This window comes from Acinonyx jubatus, chromosome D2 (assembly GCF_027475565.1).
Source record: "Acinonyx jubatus isolate Ajub_Pintada_27869175 chromosome D2, VMU_Ajub_asm_v1.0, whole genome shotgun sequence".
NCBI classification, from domain to species: Eukaryota; Metazoa; Chordata; class Mammalia; order Carnivora; family Felidae; genus Acinonyx; species Acinonyx jubatus.
In genome coordinates, this window is record NC_069393.1 from 22,558,915 (window position 1) to 22,583,244 (window position 24,330).

The 24,330-nt window shown below is 34.5% G+C and overlaps 1 protein-coding gene and 1 long non-coding RNA gene across 6 annotated transcripts in view; one reads left to right on the plus strand and one right to left on the minus strand.

Moving 5' to 3' along the window:
* Positions 1-24,330, plus strand: part of CABCOCO1 (ciliary associated calcium binding coiled-coil 1) — a 118,369-nt gene that overhangs the window by 24,737 nt on the left and 69,302 nt on the right. For all 5 annotated transcript variants that reach the window (XR_008292414.1, XM_027062082.2, XM_053207908.1 and 2 more), the window contains 2 exons: positions 4,962-5,106; positions 10,248-10,320. Coding sequence is in view for 4 of the 5 variants with exons in the window: in XM_027062082.2 (XP_026917883.1) it covers positions 4,962-5,106; positions 10,248-10,320 (218 nt within the window). In the remaining variant the exon portion in view is untranslated. The remainder of the gene's footprint in view (positions 1-4,961; positions 5,107-10,247; positions 10,321-24,330) is intronic.
* The window catches only part of LOC128312729 (uncharacterized), a 98,473-nt gene that overhangs the window by 10,547 nt on the left and 63,596 nt on the right, over positions 1-24,330 (minus strand). The gene's annotated exons all lie outside the window — the stretch shown is intronic.

Here is a 24,330-nt window from a genome sequence, read left to right on the forward strand (position 1 = left end):
TCAAAGCTATAAGAAAATAGGTACTATCCTATATTGCTAATGGAAATATGTATTTAAAACCCTCCTGAGGAGTTTAGGTTAGCAGCTGTCTATCAAATTCACTAATGTATTGTCCCCTTTGACCTAGCAATTCCACTTTTGTGAATTCATCCTACATATTTACTTACATACATGTAAGTAAAGTCGTTAGTTTCAGTCATGTTTGTAAAAGCAAAAAATGAGAAATATCACCTGGAGATAAATCAGCATGAACTCACTTAACTTAATGTAGATACACATATATTTGTAGAGTTAAGTGTATGTACATATACTTCTTAGCTCTGTCTGCAGAGAAGGCCTAGAAGCGACAGCATCCCAGTAGTAATGAGCATACCCAGGAACCAGGTCTTGGTTTATAATTTAATTCTCCAAGAAAAGGAGAGAAGGCTTACTGTAGACCTGGAGCAGGGAACATAAAAGATGAGCCTGGGGGCATATTGTAGTGGCCAAGAGTAAATGCTCAAAAATCAAAATGATGGTTGGTGTGTCAATGAAATAGAGAAGCCAACTGAAAGGTTTCCAATGTCCAAAGTTGGAACAATATGAACAAAATAGCATGATAGTATTGAATTATAATACAAAGTACAAAATTAACATCCACCAATCTATACTGATAGAAATTAATGATTTATATAAATAATCAGCAGTATGAAGTTTCCTCAAAACATTAAAAATAGAACAACCATATGATCTGGCAACCCCACTTCCGGGAATATATCCAAGTGAAACAAAAACATTAACTCAAGAAGATATCTGCACCCCCATGTTCATAGCAGTATTATTTACAATCGCCAAGATATGGAAACAACCTAAGTGTCCATCTATGGGCGAATGGATAAAGAAGTTGTAGTATATATACATAACCATGGAACATTGTTATTCACCCTAAAGAAACAAATCTCACCATTTGTGACAACATGGATGAAACTTGAAGGCGTATGCTAAATGAAATAAATCAGACAGAGAGACTTATACTGTACAATTGCACTTACATGTGGAATTTAAAACAAGAACAAAGAAACAAAACACCAAACCCATAGAAATTGTGGATACCAGAATGTGGAAGGTGGTCAAGCTACAGACTTCCACATACAAGATAAATAAGTACTAGGGATGTAATGAACAACATGCTGATGACAGTTACCAGGTGTGATATACAAGAAAGTTGTTAAGAGAGTAAATCCTAAGAGTTCTCATCACAAGAATTTTTTTCCTTTGTCTTCTTTTCTCTCTATTGTGTCTATATGAGAAGATGGATGTTACCTAAATCTATTGCAGTAACCACTGAACAATAAATCAAACCATCTTGCTGTGTGCCCTAAACTTACACAGTGATATATGTCAATTATTTCTCAATAGCACTGGGGAATTTTTTCTGTAGGGAAGGATGTGGGAAGTGGACGTGTGGGCAACAAAGGTGAGGAAGCCTTTTCACAATATACATTCACCTATGTTTTTTGAACCATGTGAATATATCACCTATGCAAAAATTGAAATAAGTCAGACAGACTTATGGTAAAAAAAAAAAAAAGAATACATGACGTGAACAGTCCTATGGTTTGCAACCTCTTAGCTTAATGTTCACAATCTAGAAACAGAATAAAGGAAAGTAAAACATTTTCATGAATCTTCACATTCCAAATTTGACAAGATATTTCCATTTTATTTTTTTCTGTAACTTACAAATGACTCAAAAATATTTCTTTTATGTGAAATTTTATATTGTTGATATCAGTTCAAAAATGAGTTTTAAAAACTTGAGCAGGACCCATGCAACTACTCATAAACTAGGAGAGCGTGAAAGTACATATGTAAAATCTAACCAGAAAAAAAGCAAGGGATCTAGTTTTCCCTTTGGGCAGGAAAAAAAATTCCCTCAAACCTTTAAACGTAAGAAGGTTATAGTTATCATCATGAAAGAATATAATCATAGGTAAGTGTGTCAGAGAAAGAGGTAGTCTGTTTATACTTGGACTCAGAGGAGGTAGAGTCCTGAGCACACAGTGAACATTTGCATCCAGCAACATCTTAACAGAAAAAGCACTGTAGAACATGTCTAGGCTGTTGGCTGCAGCGTGGTTGACCGTTAATAAAATTCTAGCGTAGGACCTGCATTTTCTACTGACTCAGTTTCTGATCTGTTCCTTGTCTCAAGTTTGTGCTGCATTATCCACAAGGCATTCTGCAGACAACTCACCTGGAATCACATTGGATCAAAACTAAAAGATAATGCAACATAGGATTGTCTTAACAATATACATTTTGGGCTCTAGTTTTTCCAGGGTCTGACCAAGGACAAGCTGTTGAGTATTAGACTGGATATTTGACCCCTGTCCAGGTTGATGGGCCTAGATTGATTCTCCTCTATATAACATGAATATTAGCACATAGCCACAGAATACTTTTTTTGTTCCATGAAGTTTAATTATTTCCCCCTAAATAGGAATGATAATAATAGGTAACATTTGTGTAGGATTATCTTGTGCCAGTCAGTGCATTTGCTTTCCAAATACTGTCTAATTAATTCACACACAACCTTGAAATAGTTCCATTATTCTCCCCATTTTAAAAATGAGAAAAATAAATGAGATTTAGAAAGATTAAATAACTCCTTAAGGTCACAAGCATCAACCCCAGTGACTGAGAATTCATCCTTCCTACTGCTACATCAAATGTGCCAGCTTTGAGCTGACTCTAGAAAGCTCTATATACATGTAATATAGTAGTGTACATATTTCAGTTTACCAAGAGTTTAACATGCATGCCTTCCTCACAACAGCACCATCATTTTGAAAGTTAGTCTTATGTTCGTTTACAGATTTAGGAAATGAAACTTAGATCACCTAGCTAGTAAGTGGCAGTTATAAGGTACCATCTTACGTCTTCCAACTAATTATTCTAGCGTGTTCGTTCATTATCCTAAATTTTCAAAGAATAACTTTTATTTCTAATAGCCCTTACTATTTGAATGGTTTAATCTTTCATATTTTAATAATATCACTAAATATGATTTTTAAAAGCAAATATTTCAGTTAGATGAGTGAAGTGATAACTTTCCTAATTTTTAAAGCCATTATCTATAGAAAGACATTAGACATAGAAAACAGTTTTAAAGTGTCAATTATATTTCAACATAAGAAAATAGTCATATAAATGTATTTTTGTGCTTGATTCACGTAATTACATCTAGAATTATAATCATCTAAGAATTACTTTTTCCTCCAGCATCTCTAATTAATACCATTTTAGTAATTAAATGATTCAGATTTTTAATCCATTCATTTTTGAATTGCTTTTATCCAACAAATTTTTCATTTCTGAAGTTATCCCCAAACAGTTTCAAGTTTATCATAGGAAAAGAAATGTACAATAATAACTGAGCTTCCCTTAGAATGATACAGTAAAGCCCAGTTATCCAGCAATAACTTGTGTGTCTAACATGTATAAAAGAAAATCTGAAGGGGCGCTATGAGAAATGGACCAATTGTCATTCGTCAAACCAGATTTTAATTGTTACACAGTTTTTTGCTTCATTCTCATTCCCACAGGTAGAAAAGAATCTAGACTAAACAAATTGCAAGTTAGTGTTCATCATGTCTTCCTAAGATTTTTAATCATTTTACTGTTATTTGATCAGTAATTTGAGGGCATAACACATCCCAGAGTGAAAGAGTAGCTGTGTTACCAGAAGTGGCTGGGTCCAACAATCTGCTTATGTTCTCATAAATCCTCTGCATTACCCACTCCGACCTCCCTGAAAGATGCACTCCATTAGCAAGAAGTAGAAAGTTTACTGCTGGTTTCCTAAGAGAGATAGAGGTTGGGTCCGGGAGGGTGGGGCTCACATTGAGCAGCACAGTGCTCCCCAGAGCCTTCATCCAGGCCCCCAGCTAACACCTCCCCCAACCCAAGCAGCTGCTCCAATCTCATCTTTGCCAGAGATTTTCAACTCCCCACCTCAGTCTCTTCAGTCTCATGTCCATACACTCATCACTTGTCAGTGTGTGTGTGTGTGTGTGATGGAAATAATATTTTGCCTGCCACAAATAAAAATGAGCATAATTAAATAGGAAACGAAGATGGAAGTTCATATTTGTGTTATAGACACTGTAAATGTTGAGTCTAAGGCTTTTGACATTTATCTACTCCTTTTTCAACTTGACACATGCCATAAAAGATACTATTCTTTCTTGTTTGTTTTTAGTTGCAGGAGAATAGACCATAACCATTGACTTGTTTATTTTTGGTGATGGTGGCAAAGTGGTGTCAGCCTCGCTCTGTGCTGTCATCTGGCTCTCACCACCACCACCAGGCATGCATTTGAGAAACAGCTTACATAAGTTATAAGTCTGTATCTTGGAGAAAAAAAATATCTTGATGTTTTCCATAAAAATACATATTTCTGGCATCTAATGAAAATCTTCAGTCCCAAATTGCCACGTGGTAACAATCAGCCAAAGCCAAGTGTTGGTTGACTCTGTTAATCTACATTTTCAGCTCTGAGTTCAGCTCTCCTGTCTACAGTAACTGAATCCACCACGTAGGTGTTCCTTAGCAGCTAATTCAAACCACCATTGTGTCATTTCCATATTTTCCTTTATTCTAAGATCATTTAAAAAGTATATTTTCCATTTTAAAGTTATCTTAGGTAGATTTTAAATTATTTGTGCATCTTAAAATGGAAACAAAATCTTTAGACAATTGTATAGCATGACAGTAATTTATTATTGTTGGATGTGTCAGTTGCTGTTCTTTTACAAAAATGTAATTACTAACATATCATTAAAAAACAACATTGCTATTAGCATTGGCCTTACCAATATTGGAAAAGTAAATATTTGGACGTTAAGGACATCTTGAATTATTTTGTTCCCAAAACATCTATCAAAATAATGCTTAAGAGTCTCTGGGTTTTATTTCAGCACTGCATATGTCCTTAGAAGACAGCATAAAATGGCTTGGAGAAGTTATGGCTGAAATAGGACCACCCCATTCACAGAAAAATGAAGAATGGAGTTTTTTTAATATAAAACAAGCCAATGCTATCATCGATTACTTAAAAATCAGGTATGGATTTTTCTTTCAGTAGCATTTATTTTTCATTTCATTTTATTTTATAAAATGTCTACTAAATAGAAACCAATTCAATTTTTAGACATTCACAGTATTTATGCTATAATAAGCCCAGCCAATAATGAGATAATATTAAAATCTTTAATCCAATAAATAAAATTCAGAACATTGAATTTTTGGCTAATCTTGCATTCTTAAAAAAAGGTTTGTGTTTAAAAAGTATAAGTTCATGTAGAATTATTTTTTTTCATGTAGAATTATAATAAATGATACAAAAATTTATTTTTTCTCTTAATCTTTAATTAATAACATTTTATTAATACATTTATTCTTTCACATTAATCCAACTTGATTACAATGGACTTTATATTTTAGGTAGTGGGCCTTGACATCAAAATTTTACATTTTAGAACAACATTAATTTCCATTTAAACATTTATTTGAAATTTTTTGTGCTAGAAGTTAGAGAGGTATATATCCATGCTTCCTCAAATTTATTATGTGCCCTGAAATACTTTGTAGTATTAACCAATTAAACTCATTAAGTTTTTCTCTGTGCTTAGGAAATTATGGTGAATTGAGGGGAAATATTTTTATTACAGTGATTCTTCAGTGGTGAACTAAGAAATTGGCCTTTTATATAATCTGTCACAAGGTCTGCATTAGAGGCATGCATCTTTCCCAAAGGACATTTTGAGAGTTTGCAAATATTTAAACAAGAGTTGGTAAAAAATCTGTCTTTTGCCTAACTAAAAGCTTCTGCAGAATATCTTTTTTCCTCCAACACTATACACTGCAGTGTTTTCCAATTTTAAATTTTAAAATTCCAAAATAAAGGGTGCTGCATGATGTCCTAGACATGCTCATGATTTGCTTGGCAAGGATCCTGGCTGTAGTCTGGAAGCTTTTTAAATATTAATGTGTTTAATATGATAAGGTTTATATGCTGGTTTCTGGCATGAATTAATAATAGAATATGATATAAAATGTTTTTATATAATAGCATTGGATATAATTTGATTTCTTAATGTAAAATATATACCTCCTAATGTCTCTCGCTGAGAGCTGCAGTACCCTTCAAATCAATTAGAGTAAAGCAAGGTCCCTGTGTTGGAGGCAGGAAGGGAATGGAAATCCAGAACTGGAAACCTTGCTCCCCAAGGTCTTTTTGCCCATCAGAGTTTGGTAAACCCTAGGTGAGGGGAATTTTCTGCATATTTGTATAGCAACCTTCTTTCTCTTCTTTATCTATTTGAAACTGCCAGGTTTCTCTTTGAAGAACACATTTTTACATCTGAGCTCTAAGCCCAGGGGGTTTATGACGGGCACCAGGACTGATAGCTAACCATAGCAGCACAACTCTATGCAGGTGCCCTACTGACATCTTCTAGATGGTGCAAGATTGCACCTCTTTTCTCTTTAATCGAAGGATGCTCATGAGTCTATTACTTGACATTTCATTTCAGAAAATTAAGTTAGGAAGGGATGTCAGTGTTAGTCATCATTAAATGCTAACCAGAGTAACTTTACTTACCAAAAATTTCTATTCTCATTTCTAAAAACAACAACAACAACCATAAAATGTTTGAGAGATTGGTCACGTGAAGCAAATCAGAACTTTGATGACATTAAATCTTCATATTGTGATTTCAAATAAATTATACACTTTTAAATTTTTTATTCAAATTTTGGTTAACATACAGTGCAATATTGGTTTCAGGAGTAGATTCCAGTAATTCATCACTTACATACAACACCCAGTGCTCATTCCAGTAAATGCCCTCCTTAATACCCATCACCCATTTAGCTCATCTTCCACCCACTTTCCTCCATCAACCCTCAGTTTGTTCTCAGTGTTTAAGAGTTTCTTGTGGTTTGTTTTCCTCTCTCCTCTTTTTCCTCTCTATCCATATGTTCATCTGTTTTGTTTCTTAAATTCCACATACGAGTGAAATCGTATGGTATCTGTCTTCTCTGACTGACTTATTTTGCTTAGCATAATACACTTAGGTCCATCCGTATCACTGCAAATGGCAAGATTTCATTCTTTTTGTTGGCTGGGTAATATTCCATTGTACATATATACATCTTCTTTATCCAATCAGCAGTTGATGGACATTTGGGCTCTCTCAATAGTTTGGGTCTTGTTGTTAAAGCTGCTATAAACACTGGGGTACACTACCTCTTCAAATCTTTATTTTTGTATCCTTTGAGTAAATGCCTAGTGGTGCAACTCCTGGATTGTAGAGTAGTTCTATTTTTAGTTTTTTGGGGAACCTCCATACTGTTCTCCAGAGTGGCTATACCAATTTGCATTTCCACCAACAGTACAAGAGGATTCCCCTTTCTCTGCATCCTCGCCAACACCTGTTGTTTCTTGTGTTGTTAATTTTAGCCATTCTGACAGGTGTGAGGTGGTATCTCATCATGGTTTTGATTTGTATTTCCCTGATGACAAGTGATGTTGAGCATCTTTTTTGTATCTATTAGCCATCTGGGTGTCTTCTTTGGAAAAGTGTCTATTCATGTCTTCTGCCCAAGGAACTTATACATTTTAAATGCACCTTTTACAGAAAATAAAATATCAGTTAGTAGGATATCTAGAATTGGTACTGAAGTTGTATAAAAAGAAATGTGCTTTTTTACAATACCTATTTAGAATGCCTCATAGGTCCACATATATACATTTAATGGCAATTAAACCATATAATATTTTTCATTTTAATGACTACAAAGAAGTTTCATAAATATGAAGCTAACTCATATTATAAGTTTTATATAGTGTAAGCATGTTTCAATTTAATCTGATATTAAATTTACTCAACCAATGTAAGCCCTCGTCAATTCAGGAAGAGTAGTTTTTAGAACATGACCCATACCACGTGAAACTTAACTAGCAATAAAATTGGAATTTTGTTTGATACTGTTAATAGAATATAAATTGTATATTCCATCATATACATATGATATACATATACATATGCATATGCATATACATATACATATAAATGCTACTGCAGCTTTTTAATATAAGACATCACTTAGATATATCTGGTCCCACTACACTTCTGTCATTGTGTATTCTACCTATTCCTTGGAAATTAGGTGAAGGTAATGTGCATAGGCATTTACTCAATATAAGAAAATCAACACTGCCCCTCTGTGCACAACAGGGTATACTTCCTGGCAGTGAGCCCAGATGTCTTGACCCATTTTATTTCTTAGGATTCTCCCTTTGATTTAGAACTATGACAAGGTATTTGACAAAATAGTCTAGGGGCTTGAGTCAGCTGGAAGTCTTCCTTCCAAAGGAAGAGGGAGGAAATGTATTCCCATAACAGAGGTGTCACTTCACTCCCAGAGGAAGTTACCTAATAGTTCCCTGGTAAAGTTACAGACCCCAACCAAGATGGGGACCAGAGCGAAGCAATGGAGGCAACTTGACCCACCCCTGAAAAGTGCCTCGTTAGGTGCCTTCCTCCTCTCATCTATCTTACCCTAGTCCTGGTCTTGCCCCAGCTCGCTTCTTTGACCACTGCATCCAAGTCATGCATTTTATTTTCATTGTGAGAAGTGAATTTCCCCTTTGGCATGAGACAATCTAATTCCTATATGCAATGAGGAGAGTGAGGCTGAAAGATTATAAAATTGCAGGAAGGAAGATTTATGAATTAACTTCTTTGTGTAACATAAGATGGAAGAAAAATTTTACACTAATTCACAAAGAAGAAGCCAAGTTGTTTCCAAATACTCTACAGTCTTTATTTTTTCTACTCAATCAGTTATTGCCAGTGTAATATTTTTAACCTTAAAGCTTTCTCTAGGTAAGCAATGTAAGGAAGGGAGAATTTGAATTTATTTTGCTTCATTGAATCATCAAACTTCACTAATCTTGATGTATTTTCTAGCTAACAAATCAAAGTAATGTCAAAAGCTAAGTTAGTTTTCTGAGTGTTGAGGAATAATTTGAATGTACGAGGTCTCCCCACCCCGCCTCAAAAAAAAAAAGAATAATAATACCATGACTGAGTCTGCATACCCATCACTTTTTAATGGATTGTGTTAGTAGTGAAATCAACTGCTGATATAACTCAGAGAGACCCAGCTGCCTGAGGATTTCTTCATTGATTTCAAATGAATTGAAACTTTGATCCATTACAGCATTCAGGAGAAGCCATTATTATACATGCTCTGTAGCTACATTTTGCAAATGTTAATTTCTAAGTTATATTAAAATCAATTTTCTTGAATAGCAAAAGGCACCAGAGTGAAAGAGAAACCAGTAAGACAATTTTTTTGTTCTTGGGCATTTTGCTGTATTATGAGTCTATTAATTTTCCCAACCAGCAGGAAAAGATTTAGAAAAATTCAAATATTATCACAAACAGGATATTAGAAATCAGCCCTTCAGAAAATTTTTAACTCTCAATAACACATTGCTGAGATCTTTAAACTTACCAGAAATACTTGTTTTAAGAGGCTCCTATTCTTTAGCTCTTCATGGTTTTTAGACACTGACCACCTGCTCTTTAGGGTAAAAATTGAAGAAATTACCTTTCTTATATTAATTCCTCTCTTTGACGTGTGAACAAATATTCTACAGGAAAATCAGACAACTCCTAAATGGATTTCAGTACATGCTGCATCATTTTCAGGTGTTATCAGAGATTAATTTAATCTTGAATCAGTTTGAGAATGTGAGAAGTAAATAATACAGACGTAGATTATAGATTTCAGTCCGTTCATTCCAGAGGAAACTGACTCCAGTTTAAAGCAAAACATGAAAAATAATGTGAAGTTTGGTGTTATTTAGGGACACTGCATTATTTGCCAGCCAAGAAAAGCCCAGAAGCAATCTAATTGCTCCCTTATCCCAAACCTATCCATTCATCACAGATTAATTGACTGATCTTATATTCAGTACTGTGTTATACTGTCAACGTCTCAAAAAAGTAAATCTTTAGTTTTTTACCATTTCTGGACAATTCATTTGGAATAAAACAGGTAGCTCTCTCCATGTTAGTATTTAATGTCTTGCTCAATATGAACAATTTCCCTTTCATAAATACTCTTACATATTTGCTTTCTTTCCTAAAATAAATTTATCAGAGTTGCACATTTATTTTGTATTTCAGCTTATTTCAACACTACAAGCTATATGAGTTTCTATTCTACTCTACCAGGGAAGAAATTGTGATAGGAACTGAGGTAAGTAATTTATCTAGATGGAACCAATTAAGCTGAATCACTTAATGCATGCTGATCGGCATCTGGATCTTTAACTGCTTAAAGCAACTTCTTGTCAAGATTACTCGAGTGTTAATATAACCAACTAGTAGTTTGCAAAAAGAATAATTACATAAAGCGAGCGTTGGATTAAGAAAATAAGCTGTCTTTTCGCATTAAAGGCATTGTTAATCACATATACTTTATGTATTTATGGATTATTTGACAAAGAAAAGCTGAACAGGTTATGTATGTCTTCATACAAAGAAAATTGGGAAAAGTGAGATAAATTAATTCAGTTAAATCTCTTCTAATATCGCATTTTTTCAATCTAATCATTTTTAAGGTCTAATTCAAATCCCACTTCCTCAATGAAGCAAACCTTCCTTAATTGCATCACATCTCAAAGGAAAGGTTTAGACAAACTCTTTAATCACATTCTATTATTTTATTCTGGTTGATCTCTTTCTGCTGAATATTGGCTACTCTTTTTACACGTATAAGCACATAAATATGCACTGTGCTATATGGTTTTCTAATTATTTTTTGTGGATTGATATAGTCAGCACAACTCAACTGTAATTTCCTTGAAGGCAAGGATGAGGTGATGCCTTTCTACCAAAGCATAGTGTAGAATGAACCATAGTGGCCCCTCAATTAATACTACATAAGTGATTCAGTGACATTGAATACAATAGCATTTCTACAATAAATGGTCTACCTTAAGATATTTTGGAACAGCTTTACGTATAATTACATGTTCATAATTGCTACAAATTAATCCGAGGTAAGAAAACATCTTAAGGAGGCTAAAGGTGCCATAAAAAGTGCTCCTTAGGTTCCCAACTACTTGAGAAGTCTATGTTGCCCAGAAGTATCAGACATAGGAGTGGCCATGGTCACAAATAAACAATGAATAGGGGTTCCTGGGTGGCTCAGTAGGTTGGGCGTTGGATTTGGGCTCAGGTCATGATCTCGCGGTCCATGGGTTCGAGCCCCGCCTTGGACTCAGTGCTGACAGCTCAGAGCCTGGAGCCTGCTTTGGATTCTGTGTGTCCCTCTCTCCCTGTCCCTCCCCCACTCACGCTCTGCCTCCCTCTCTCTTTCTCTTAAAAAATAATAAGTATTAAAAAAAATTAAATCACATAAATGGTGAATAAAGGGATATTTATGTTATCTTTTTAATTTCTTGATACTAAGCACCAGGTGGAATGTGCCAACTATTATATCTGCCAGGGTGCTGTTGTTCTGGATTTAATAAAATGCCTACTTCATAAACACCTCAGTCACTGTTACTCATCTTCCATTTGAGTACTTGTTCTCATGTGGGCCTTTTAAGTTAATTGAAGGAAAACAAGGAGCCCTTTGTGCCTTTGACTTCTCTAAAATTTCTTCTTTGTGGTCTCCTCATATGAGCTTAAATTAGGTGTCACTTGACAAAGTTTCACTGACAACATTTCCATGAGAGAATTACATCATATAGTGCAACAGGTGCAAAAATTATCAGTTTAGAATACAATGCTATATCATTTATTCAGCAAAACTTTGGGAAAATGATAATGGCTTTGCCAGTAGCATAAGCAGATACTTAGAATCATCAAGAAAAAGTTTCATAAAGGAATTTGAACTCCCTTTTCTCTTTGTTAGTTGCACAATCGTTCCTTTCTTCTTTGTTGTAAGGATATATTTAGGTGACATTTATGCTTATGGAAAGATAAAATGGAGAAAGTAGACTGGGATTGGCGCTTTTATTTTCCTTTGTCATTTACATTTTCTCCAAGCTGACCAGAGTTATAAAAAATAATCTTTAATGAAGGGATTTTGGGTCTTCAGGAATTAGGCCACTCTTGGAATTTTAAAGGATTAACCAAAGCAGGTATTATACTATAATATTTAATGACATTGTTGAAGTGTCTGATAACCCTTGGTGCTAATATCTGTTTTTTAATTAACAACCTTTCATACAGGATGCAGAGGCCTGCCCTGTTAATGTGATTATTCATGCTGACCTCAGTGCTCTGAGAGCAAACAAGGTCCACACAACAACTGCATAAATGTTCCAAGTTTAACTCTCAGGCTGGTGTTCAAGTTAAAGAACACTGACAAAATTTAGTTTCTCTCTTAATTGTGGATAGGCAATTATAACAAAACATATAAATCCCCTCTATGAATAATTGTTAAATATTAATTTTAGTTGTTAATAAGTCATACTCATACTTTTCTTGGGTTTTAGTTTAAAGGAATTGGTTTTTGCATTTAGCAATTGTTTCTGGCTAATCTCTACTCACCTTTTTCAAAAAATTTCATGTTGTGCTTAGATCATAGAGGCACATTTTCAGTAAATTATTATTCTTGACCTGAGATGCTGCATAATGTAGGAATATTTCTGATAGATAGAGTTCTATAAACGACATGTTTTGTAGTTCATTCAGTGGTTCACAGATCATATACGTTGAAAAGGTAGTAAGCAACCAGAACAAACCAGGATAATGACAGAATGGAGGCAGCAAATACCTGTGGCTGTAGCCACCTGAGAGGATGAAGTGTATGAGTTTCACTCACTTTAAAGAGATGAGGACTGCCTTTCAGTCGTTTAAGCCAGCTCACCAAGACTTGTTTTGACAATGCAATTAGCTCACAGATCCTCTGACATAAGAATTGTAAGGGAAACAGACTCTCCTTAGGGGATATGATCTATATCCTTCCTTGGCCTAAGGCCCCATCCAGAGAGAAATCTGGAAACTGCTATGTTCTTTCTTTTGTTACCTGAAAACCACAAATAACATTTAATAATTGCACACAAAAAGAATACTTTCAGGTATTAGCAATGGTGATGATCAAAAACTCGTAGCAGATACCCAAAGTCATGGTTCTACTCAGGTATTTAGCACAAGGCATCTACTAAATGATACAACTATAAGTTATTTATTTATTCATTCAACATGTGACCCAGTTCCTATGACATTGTGGGTTTTGTGCTAACTTCCAGAGATACACAGTGATAAGCAACAATTCTTGTCCTCAAGGGGTTGACTGTCTAATGAGAGGAGAGAGGTGATTAAATAATTCATTATAGTATAGGGCCCCAAATATTATGATCCTCTGGGAACAAATAGAAGACAAAGAGGAACACCTAACTTGTAGATTTAAGTTTATAGGGGTTTCTAGGAACAAGTGAAATCTAAGAGGAAATCTGAAGGTTGTGAATGAGATAGTCAGTGTACTGTAAGTTTTTTGGTGCAGTGAAAGAAATTCCACTCAAAATAGTTCAACCAATTAAAAAAAGGAAAGGTGTATTACGTGATCACTAACTGGTAAATACAGGGGTGAGCTGGACAGAGGTTAACTGTAGTTAAACAATGTAGTTAAGAGTGTATGTGTATACACGCATATATCTCGATCTTTCATCTCTCTTAGATGTTTTTCATCTCTGATTCTTTTTGCTTTGGTCTCGTTCCCCTCTACTGCAGACAGTCTTCCTCCCAACTGGTGGGAGACCTGATAGAAGCAGCTCTGGTTTAGCACATCTAGGAAAAAGGGGAAATATTCCTCACAGTGTTAACATTATTGGCTATGTTTATGCCACGTGTCCACCCTTGATTAACTACTGTGGCCAGAGGAGTGGAGTAATGCTACCCGAAGACTAAAGTAGAACTTATTGAGTGGGTGACAGAGGATAAAGAAATCCCCAAAAGAAACAGAGAGAGTCTTTGCAAGAGGGATGAGTGATTTTATCAAAAGAGTGAATTAAGCCGACATGTACAACTCTTCCATCCAAAATCCCATGCGAGGCCAAAAATTTCAAAATCCACAATGCTATGGATAAAAGATTTTATGACATGTAAAATTATAGATTTTTGGTTAGATGAAACCACAGCCCTGTATGCACAAAGAAGATGCTACAGAGTTAATGAAGTTTCCTTAGGCATGCTCAATTGATACAGAAATAGGAAAAGCTTTAGAGGGAAAAAACCCAAAAGCATGTAGGGAACTGCTTTCAGAGCAACTGCGCCATTCAGCTCCTTCACTTCTGCTGCCTGTGTAGAGCACAGGGACTCCATAGCATTTCCCCCAAAACTGAAGAAACCACTGTGGACATTGACACCGAAGAGGAGACCAGTTCTGAGGTTTCCAGGAGAGATCATGAATATACCCTAAATATAACCTACTGGTGCATCTAGCTACCATTATTATTTGCCCCTCTCCTACAGTCTCTAGTGGCAAGCTATGGCACACAAACATCGCCAGGCAAGTGAACAAGGATTATCTAATGTAAAGATTTTAAATGGCAGCCCCAAATCACCAAGCAGTTGAGGAAAGCAAATCATAGATAGACATGAAACTCTATGAACAAATCAAAGAATAGCTAAGGAAGAGAGTTGATAGAGCAAGTGGTAGAAGACTTGAAGTCCGTTTAATAGTCTTAAGAGAGTTTTAAAGGTTGCTGTATTCTTGAAAAATTAACTAATAGAGATCTTGGAGATTTAAAATAAGATTTGAAAACTCTTATTAAGATATCAGGTACAATTTCATGTTGATAGGTTTGAAAATCTACAAAAAAACAATACTCGGAACTATACCAATATTTACTTAAAAGAATATTGATGATCTTAGTAGAATGATAATTATGTAACATATTGAAAAATCCAAATGTAAAAGTGGCATGAGACCTAGACAATTTTACAGGCTAGTTTCACCAAAATTTCTAAAGTAGATCATTCCCTTTTATGTAAATTGTGATAGAGGATAGAAGGAGATGGAGAACTTTCAACTCATTCTTTGAAGTTAGTATAATTCTGAGAATGTTTCAACTTATTCCATGAATTGGTAATGAATTATAACCAAAAGTAAAAAAGAATAAAAGTTATGGGCAATCTCAGGTATGAAAATAGATGCAACAATCTTAAATAAAATATTAGGAAGTGAAATATAGCAGAGGATTGGGTCTTCAAATAGGATATATTCCACATATTTAAGGATTATTTAACACTGAGATATCTGTTAATGTAATTCTGTACATTATCAGATTAAGGGAAGAAAAACCAAGTGACCATCTCCATAGATATGGTAAAGTATTTGATAAAATTAGACACTCATTTTTCACTTTAACTAGACTTCAATTAATCAGTAATATAGAATTACACTCTTTAAAAAAAAATAATTACACTCTTAACTCAGAATAAACCAACACAAAAAACTCTCTTCAAATATCTTAATGAAAACGTTAAAATACCCATCAGGAACAAGACAAGGCTAATTATTATTACGAACATTGCTTTTTAGTTCCTAGCCAATGTAGTAAAACAAAAAAGAAGTCAGAAATAGAAGAAAAGATAAGTATTGACAACAAGACACAAAGCTTTCATTGTTTGCAGATGGTATGATATAAAACTATCATTAAGAAAATATTTTCTTATTATATTAGTAATAACCCAATAGAAAAGGATCACATTGATAAAAATAAAAACCATAACATTTTTATAAATGAACCTAACAAAAATTTTAAAGAATTATACAAAAAAAATTGAGTAGTTTTAGTAAAGATATTTTTTTTTCATTCTGAGTAAATGGAACGTAAAACATGTTTCCAGTTTAGAAGACTCAGTTTTATGAAGATATCATGTCATTTCAAATTAACCTATAAACTCAGAGTAATCACAGTCATAGTGCTATGATTATGGTGTCTCTTTACCAAGTAATTCTTCAATTTTTTTGTTGTTGTTGTGGAACATTTCAATCATATATAAAATAGAAGGAATTAGATATTAACTCTCATATGTGAGCTTATGGCCATAATAGTTAAGTATTTTAATATGTGACTCTAAAATATAATGAATTTAAAGTAACTCTTCAATATCATCAGTTGTGCAGCCAATGTTCAAAAGCCCCTGATTATCTTATAACTGGTGTGTATTTGTGTTTTATTTATGTATCACTTTGTTTGTTTGTATGTTTGTTTGTTTGAAATAGCACCCAAATAAAATACCTATGTTGCAATTAGATTCTTAAGTCATTTTAAGTTTATAGGCTCACTATTTGCATTTTTTAATTTCTTTGTAATTTGTTTGTTGAAGTATCCACATCTTCTATCCTATAGAATTTTCCACAGCTACTTTCACAATTGCATTCCTGTGGTATTCTTAACATTTCTCTACCTTCCATGTTTCTAGCAAATGGGTAGTTAAATGTCAGAAGACTGGCTAGACTTCAGTTCAGATGTTTAGCAAGAAGAATTTATAGGTGGTTTTGTATATTTATATTAGGAAGCAAATAATGTCTGGTTTTCTCTTTTTTGTGATGTTAGCAACCACTGACCATTATTACCTAGATCTATTATTTCATTAAGGGTTAAAAAATGGTGATATTCTATGTCATCATGCTTTTTTTCATTTATGGGCTGGATATTTCTATGAATAGAAACTTCCACTCTTCAATTATTTGATTCAACTGAGATACAGTTCATATAGAAAAGACAGGATGAGTGCTAGATTCTTCTCCTTTCTTTAATAGTTTTCAGAATAATAAGTTGGATTTTTAATATCCTCCAAAAGTACTTGTGGTAGACTGACTGATGCCCCCACCACCTCAAGATGCTTGCATGCTAATTCAATAAATTCAGGACCTCTGAATTTATAACCTTACATGGCAAAAGGGACATTGCAGATTGACTAAATTAAAGGATTTGAGAGGGGGATATTATCCTGGATTATCTAAGTGGGCTCAGTGTAATCATAAACTTTCTTATAAGAGAGAAAGGGAAAAAGGGAAGTCAGAGTCAGAGACAAAGGAGAGAAGTTTAAAGGTGCTACTGATGGCCTTAAAAATGGAAGAAAAGACCAGGAACCAAGGAATTAAGGTGGCCTCTAGGGGATGGATAAGGCAAGGAAACATTCTCCTCTAGAGCCTCTAGAATGAATGCAGCCCTGTCAATATGCTAAGTTGAGAACTTCTCATATCCATAACTGTAAAATAAATAAATCTGCATTGTTTTAAGCCATCAAGTTTGTGGTAATTTGCTATAGCAGGAATAGGAAACTAATATAGACTTTGACTTAATAGCACACATTTTTATTTGCATTTTGATCCATTTTAATTACCATTCTTATTAATCCTCAAGTTGTCTCATCTTTGACCAGTGTTCTCATTGTTCTGTTTGCCAGTCTCTGTCTTAATACCATATTATTTTAACTACCATAACTTTATAGACTGTTTTAGAATATGATATGGCAATGCCTTCTCCTTTTCCTCCTTCTCCTTCTTGTCCTTTCTTCCTTCTTTTTCTTCTCCTCCTCCCCATCCTTCACCTCCTCCTTCATTATCATCATCATCACCATTAGCATTTGGTTGATTATATAGTTTATATATGATAGTTTAGTTTTCCTTCAATGTGAAATTTATCATTAAACCCATGCATATGTGTATTTCTAGTATACAACATATACAAGTATTTAGAGAGGTGGCATTTAAAACCAGTCAGGATAATTGGCTATGTGTTTCATTTAAAAAGCTAGATTTCTACCTCACCCCAAACTGGAAAATGAGTCTAACCTATTAACAAATCTATTTCCTATAACAATAGACATATCCTATAATGACAAATTATAATTTGCCCCAATACTTCCACTGAGAACAACTAGAAAAGCTGGACAAGTTTTTTTTAAGACTTAAAATGTTTGAAGGTATTGGAGCTAGCAAAACTCAAAACAATTGGAGCTCAACAAGTGAGCCTGAAATGGTTTGGTGTTAGAACAAAAACTGGAGGAGAAGGGAAATATAGCAAATCCCACAAGTTGCATGTTGGGACTCCAAAGGACCATACTTTAAAAAATCAGCCTTCACATAAACTGAACCTCAGCTTCAAGTTATCTCAGTTTTTGGTAAATTTAAGATTATCCATGTATAGTGCTGTTAACCTCGTCTGTAAGTAAAACAAACTCATGCTACACTTCAAATAATACCAACTGTTTTTGTTACCAGTGTCTATCACTCAGTAAAAGTATGAGGCACACAGAAATAGAAACAGACCCATAAGTGTTTCAGATAATGGAGTTATTAGCCATATACTGTAAAATAATTACGCTTAAGAAATAAGAAATATTCTGGAAAATAAAATACAAGACAGTGAATTTCAGCAGAATATTAGAAAATATTAAGAATACTAAATGAGGGCACCTGGGTGGCTCAGTCAGTTAAGCATCCGACTTCCGCTCAAGTCATGATCATGTTTGTGAGTTCGAGCCCGACGCCCCCCCCCCCCATCGGGCTCTGTGCTGACAGCTCAGAGCCTGGAGCCTGCTTTGGATTCTGTGTCTCCCTGTCTGCCCCTCATGCTCATGCTCTGTCTCTCTCTGTCTCTCAATAATAAATACAAGTTTAAAAAAATTTTTTTAAGAAAACTAAATGGAAATTCTGGAATTAGAAGATATAATAATTGAAATTAATAACCGAATAGATGTGTTTAACAACAGGTTAGTCATGAATGAAGAGAAAATTGGTAAATTGGAAGATAAGTCAAAATAAAATACTAAGATGAAGCATGGGTATGCAAAAGCTATCATGATAAACACAGTAAAAGGTGTAGAAGAATATTGATAGAGTGAAAAAGATCTGACATAGAGATAAACAAGTCAATTCCAGAATGAGGAGATAGACACAACATTCAAAGAGTTCATTTTCTGGAAATAACAAACTTTAAACCACTTTAGATTTGATTCACTGTGAACTCCAAATACAAATGTCCACATCTAAACATTCCATAGTAAAATTTCTAAAAACCATAGGTGGGAGTACTGGTTTCCACATCTGCATGTAAGGAGTTTGAGTTCTCCACTCTATCCTAATGACAAGTAAAAAACTGAGCAGACTGAAAGTCAACAACTCTTGGATCCATATGAGAGGGAAGGACACAGAGCAAATGGTTACCCCCAAGATTAGAGAGATAGGTAAATACAGACCATTGTGGCTTATTGTAACAGACTTATGAGTGGAAACTGCCACAGGACCCAGTGCCAAGTTAGGAAAACCTGAACTATAATTGATGAAGTACTCAGTGGAGGCTCAGTGCCAATAACTCTGAGAGTTAAAAACTCCAAATGGACCCAGTCCTGAGGGGCCCCACTCTATTGTGAGATTTACCTCACAGAGCCTGATCAGAAGTCCATAGTAAATATTAATCCTTCCCATTGTGCTTCTGGCATGGTGAGAGGAAAAAGAACCATATCAAAATATGCCAGATCACTTATTTATTCTTAACAAGTCCTGTACTTAAGGGAATGGGGTTAACCAGAGTCTAACCTGCTGAGGTGTTATCATAGTCTGACCAACCCGGGCAAATGCAAACACCCAACTTCAACCCACCATAGCCATCCTGTCCCATCTAAAGAGGGAGAAAAAAGCAAAAACTCTTGTGAAATTTGCAGTCCAGAGGCACAGGCTTCCTAAAAGACTGAGATGTAATCATAGAACTATAGAACATGTTCGATGTAATCATAGAACCATAGAACATGTTCTCTAACCTCATACCTCACCACCACATTACTAAAGGCCTATCTTCAGTAGTTCTTTTTGCCACTTTACCATTTACATTAGGTCCAAAAAAATAAAATACTTAGGTATAAATTTAGAAAAAATAAGTACAAGGTCTATATGAGTGGAACTGCAAAACTCTGATAAATGAAATAAAGAACTAACTAAATGGAGAAGGATGGTCTATGATCATGGATAGGAAGACTCATTACTGTTATGATGCCTGTCCTTCCCAATTTGACGTATAGATTAAATGCAATCACAATAAAAAAAGTTATTTTTTTGAGTTAAAATAACTCAAAAAGTTATTTTATGAATATCAAACAACTCATTTTAAAGTTTATATGGAGATGCAAAAGGCTCAGAATAGCCAATACAATGTTGAAGAAGAAGAAGAAAGCTGGAGAACTGACACTATCCAACTTCAAGACTTACTATAAAGCTAAAGTAATCAAGACAGTGTGACAATGGTAAAGAATGGGCAAATAGATTAATAGAACAGAATAGAGACTCCGGAAATAGACCCTTTTAAATATACTCAATTGATCTTTGACAAAGGAGAAAAGTAATGCAATGGAACAAAGTAGCATTTTTAACAAATGGTGCTGGAACAAGAAACGAATCTAGACACAAAACTTACACTGCATAAAAAATTAGCTTGAAGTGGACCATAGATCTAAATGTAAAACACAAAACTATAAAACTCCTAGATCATGACAGGGAAAAACCTAGATGATCTTGGGTATGGCAATGACTTTAAGATACAACATTAAGGCACAGTTCATGAAAGAAACAGTTGATTAGCTGGACCTCATTAAAATCAAAAATTTCTGTTCTGGGAAAGTCAATATCATGAGAATGTAAAGATAAGCCACAGGCTGGGAGTAAATATTTGCAAGAAATACACTTGATCCAGAATATACAAAGAACTCTTAGAACTCAACAGTAAGACAACAGTCTGATTATAAAATGGTCCAAACACCTTAACACACACCACTCCCAAGAAGATATACAGATGGCAAATAAGCATATGAAAAGATGTTCCACATCATATTTCATCAGGGAAATGCAAATTAAAACAATAGGATAGCACTACACACCTATTAGAATGGCCAGCTGGAGCACTGACAGCACCAAATGCTAATAAGGAGGTAGAGCTCCCTAGAACATTCCCAAGAAGTATTGGGCACATTTTGTAAATTAAGTGCAGGCATATATAAACATGTTCCCATACTAATAAATTGACAGAGAGAGATCATCTGGGTGTTGACAAACTAAAAGACTGAATAGAAAAAATAGGTGAACTCTCAATCCATAAAATTAAATACTTTGCAAGTGTGTTGCTGCCACATTTTAAGTATAAACTAGGTTTAGCTGAAAAGTCATTTATAGAGTAAAAATCTGGCGTTGTGCTATAGCATCCCAAATTTTTCCTAAGAAAATAAAATTGATATCATGAATTATGTATACATAGTACATTTTAAAAATATTTATTCATTTTAATTTTACCAAAGTGACAACACATCAAATCTTGGATCATTTGTACTTTCAAAGGTTATATATATATATATATATATATATATATATATATATATATATCCCCCACACGAACATATTTGTGTTTGAATATAAAAACCTCATAAGACTGCTTTGATAGTTCCCTAATTTACAAAATATAATAGAGAGATATAGTTTGATTTTTTTGCCGTTTAAGCCAGCATACTTAATATGTTTCAGGATTTTGCTTTATCATGCAGGCATCTTCACACAAGCCCCCTTTGCACTACTCCAGGAGGCACCATTCACACTCTAGTCTGTGTGATCAGTGGGGTTGTGCATTGTGCCGACAGTGCAGCTGCTGGTGGAGGCCCTGTTTTCACAAGGGGTACTCCAGCAGAATCATAGTATTATAAATATGGTATACTTAGAAAGATATTTAAAGAGAATGAGAAATATACCTAAGTGGTTACCTTGCCTGGAGCCATGTTTCGGCAGCGTTTCATAACCCAAAATAATACAACTTAACGTCAGCAACTGTAGAAAATTCAGACCTCCCTAAAATCAGTGAATGTCAGTTGTATATAATTTCATGTTCTGAGCACTTATTCCTAAAGAAAAACAAAATAAAGAAAACACTTTTTTCTTCCTTATTTCAAAACCCACACAGATTATGGGGGTTAATGACACTATACTTAAAAACTGTTAGCTTTGTGTGGGGAGTGGTGGCAATAACCAGATAGGAACATAAATTTTATTTTTTTAAACTCCAAAGTTACGGTGTCCTGAATAAACAAAATATGAGACTTATGTAAACACTTACCTCTTTAAAGGAAAAAAAGGCAGCAAAAACAACATTGCATGCCTGATCATATTTTGAAAAGGAGAAAGGCAGCTGAAGCATAGCTATAAAGATATCTTTTTTCTATTCAGTTTACCCTTGAGATGTACCTATCAAAATAATCTAAATTTATCCAGATGATATTTTTAATCTTGAGAAAGGCTTTTTTTTCTTGTTGGATGATCCTATTAGCAAACTGCTGGAAGGGAAAATCATACAGGACATAATTTGTAGTTTGACCTACTCACATTGGGTGTTGCTAAAGAAAATCAATCAGAAATCGTTGTGTTAAAATAACTCTATCTGCTCTACCTGGCATGTGTGACTGACTTTAGAATCTATCATTTAAAGAAAATGTTGATGCTTGGGTATACAATTTATCAAACTTCACTCTAGTCCTTTTTCTCCAAAGCACAGAAAAATAATCATCCCTCCCTAAATATAAATCTTTTAAGAGAAATTCAGGGATCTGTCTCCAGTAAAATAATTGATAAATGGCAGAGCATAATTTAAAGATGGTTTCCATCACAGATCACATGGCATCTAAACTCTTGAACCTGTCACTCAAGTCTCTTCATCAGTTTGCCCACTGACATTAATCGCAGCTCCTCTGTGACCAGTTCTCTGATTGGCCTTTTCATAATTGCAGGTTTCCTACTTATTGCTGCCTTGAAGTAAGCTCTTCCTACTGCCTGAAATGCTCCCCAACCTCTTTTCTGCCAATCCAAACCTATTATTCCCTTACAGCTCTGCCTGAGGGACACTTCTCTCAAGGAATCAAAGATAGAAAAAGAAAGGAAGAAAAGAAGAAAAGAGAAAGGGAGGGGGGAGGGTAGACTGGACGGAAAGGAAGGGAGGGAAGGAAGAATACTTTCTCTGACATTACTTTTTATGTTTTATTTCATCAGTATTAAATGCCTTCTAAATATAGAGCTACATCTTGGGAACTAATTACATAGTTCTGTGAGATCAGGGTAACTGGCATTATTTTTTCTATTGTTTTTCTCCAGTGTTTGATAATTGTTTACCGAATCAGTTAATGTGAAAGAAGAAAAATCTTATTTCATTAACTAAATCCAAAACATTATTTGGAAAATGTTATTTTGGTGTGTGAAGTAAAAAATCTGAATCAACCTTTTTAAATCTCAGTCATTAAACCCATTACTAGGAAATTAAAACCTGATATAGAAGAAATATGCTTACATTAGTCATTTTTAATTATGAAGAATCTGCTTTATATGCACCACCTTGGGAATGTTTATTGTATAATGGGAATGGTCATTATAAATTGAGACTCTAAGACACCACAGCCACTAATATATCGACAATATCAAAATTTATAACTTCTATTTTAGGGGAGGGGAACACTACAAACAAAAATCAAACAAATTCTAAAAAAAAATTTGCAGTACAAATGACAGAAAGTCAAAACTAGTGTTAATATTCTATGTAATTTCTTATAAATCAATGAGAAAAAGGTGACCATGCTAATGGAAAAACTCACAAAGCGTTTTTAGAAGAGAAATATGTAAAAAGCCAATAAATTTATGTGAAGACATTCACACTAGTACTCAAAGAAATGCAAATTGAACTAAAATTATCAGATTCTCAAAAATCACAATGATAACACATTGTGTTGTCAGAGGGTGGTGAACTGACACTCTCATATACTGATGGGAAGAGTGTAAATTGGTAAACTTTTCAGAGAGCAGTTTGGCAAGATATATCAAATTTTGAAATGTGTTCACCTTTTGAGCCAACAATTGTACTTTGAGTCTATCCTAAGGAGGTAATCAGACAATAAGCAGAAAGAACGATGGCTGCATATATTTGTTTACAGTGGGGAAAAAAATAGAACCCAAACTGTGAAATACCTAAATGTCTATCATTAGAAAGAAGTTTTTAAAAATTTGCGGTACCTCTAATATAATTCTGTCATTTTATTAAGAGTACTCATATAACGGGGCAGTTGGGTGGCTCAGCCCATTAAGCCTCTGACTCTTGGTTTTGGCTCAGTGATCTCACAGATTGATCCCTGCATCATCAGACTCTGTGCAGGTAGTGCAGAGCCTGCTTGGGATTCTCTCTCTCTCTCTCTCTCTCTCTCTCTCTCTCTCTCTCTCTCAAAA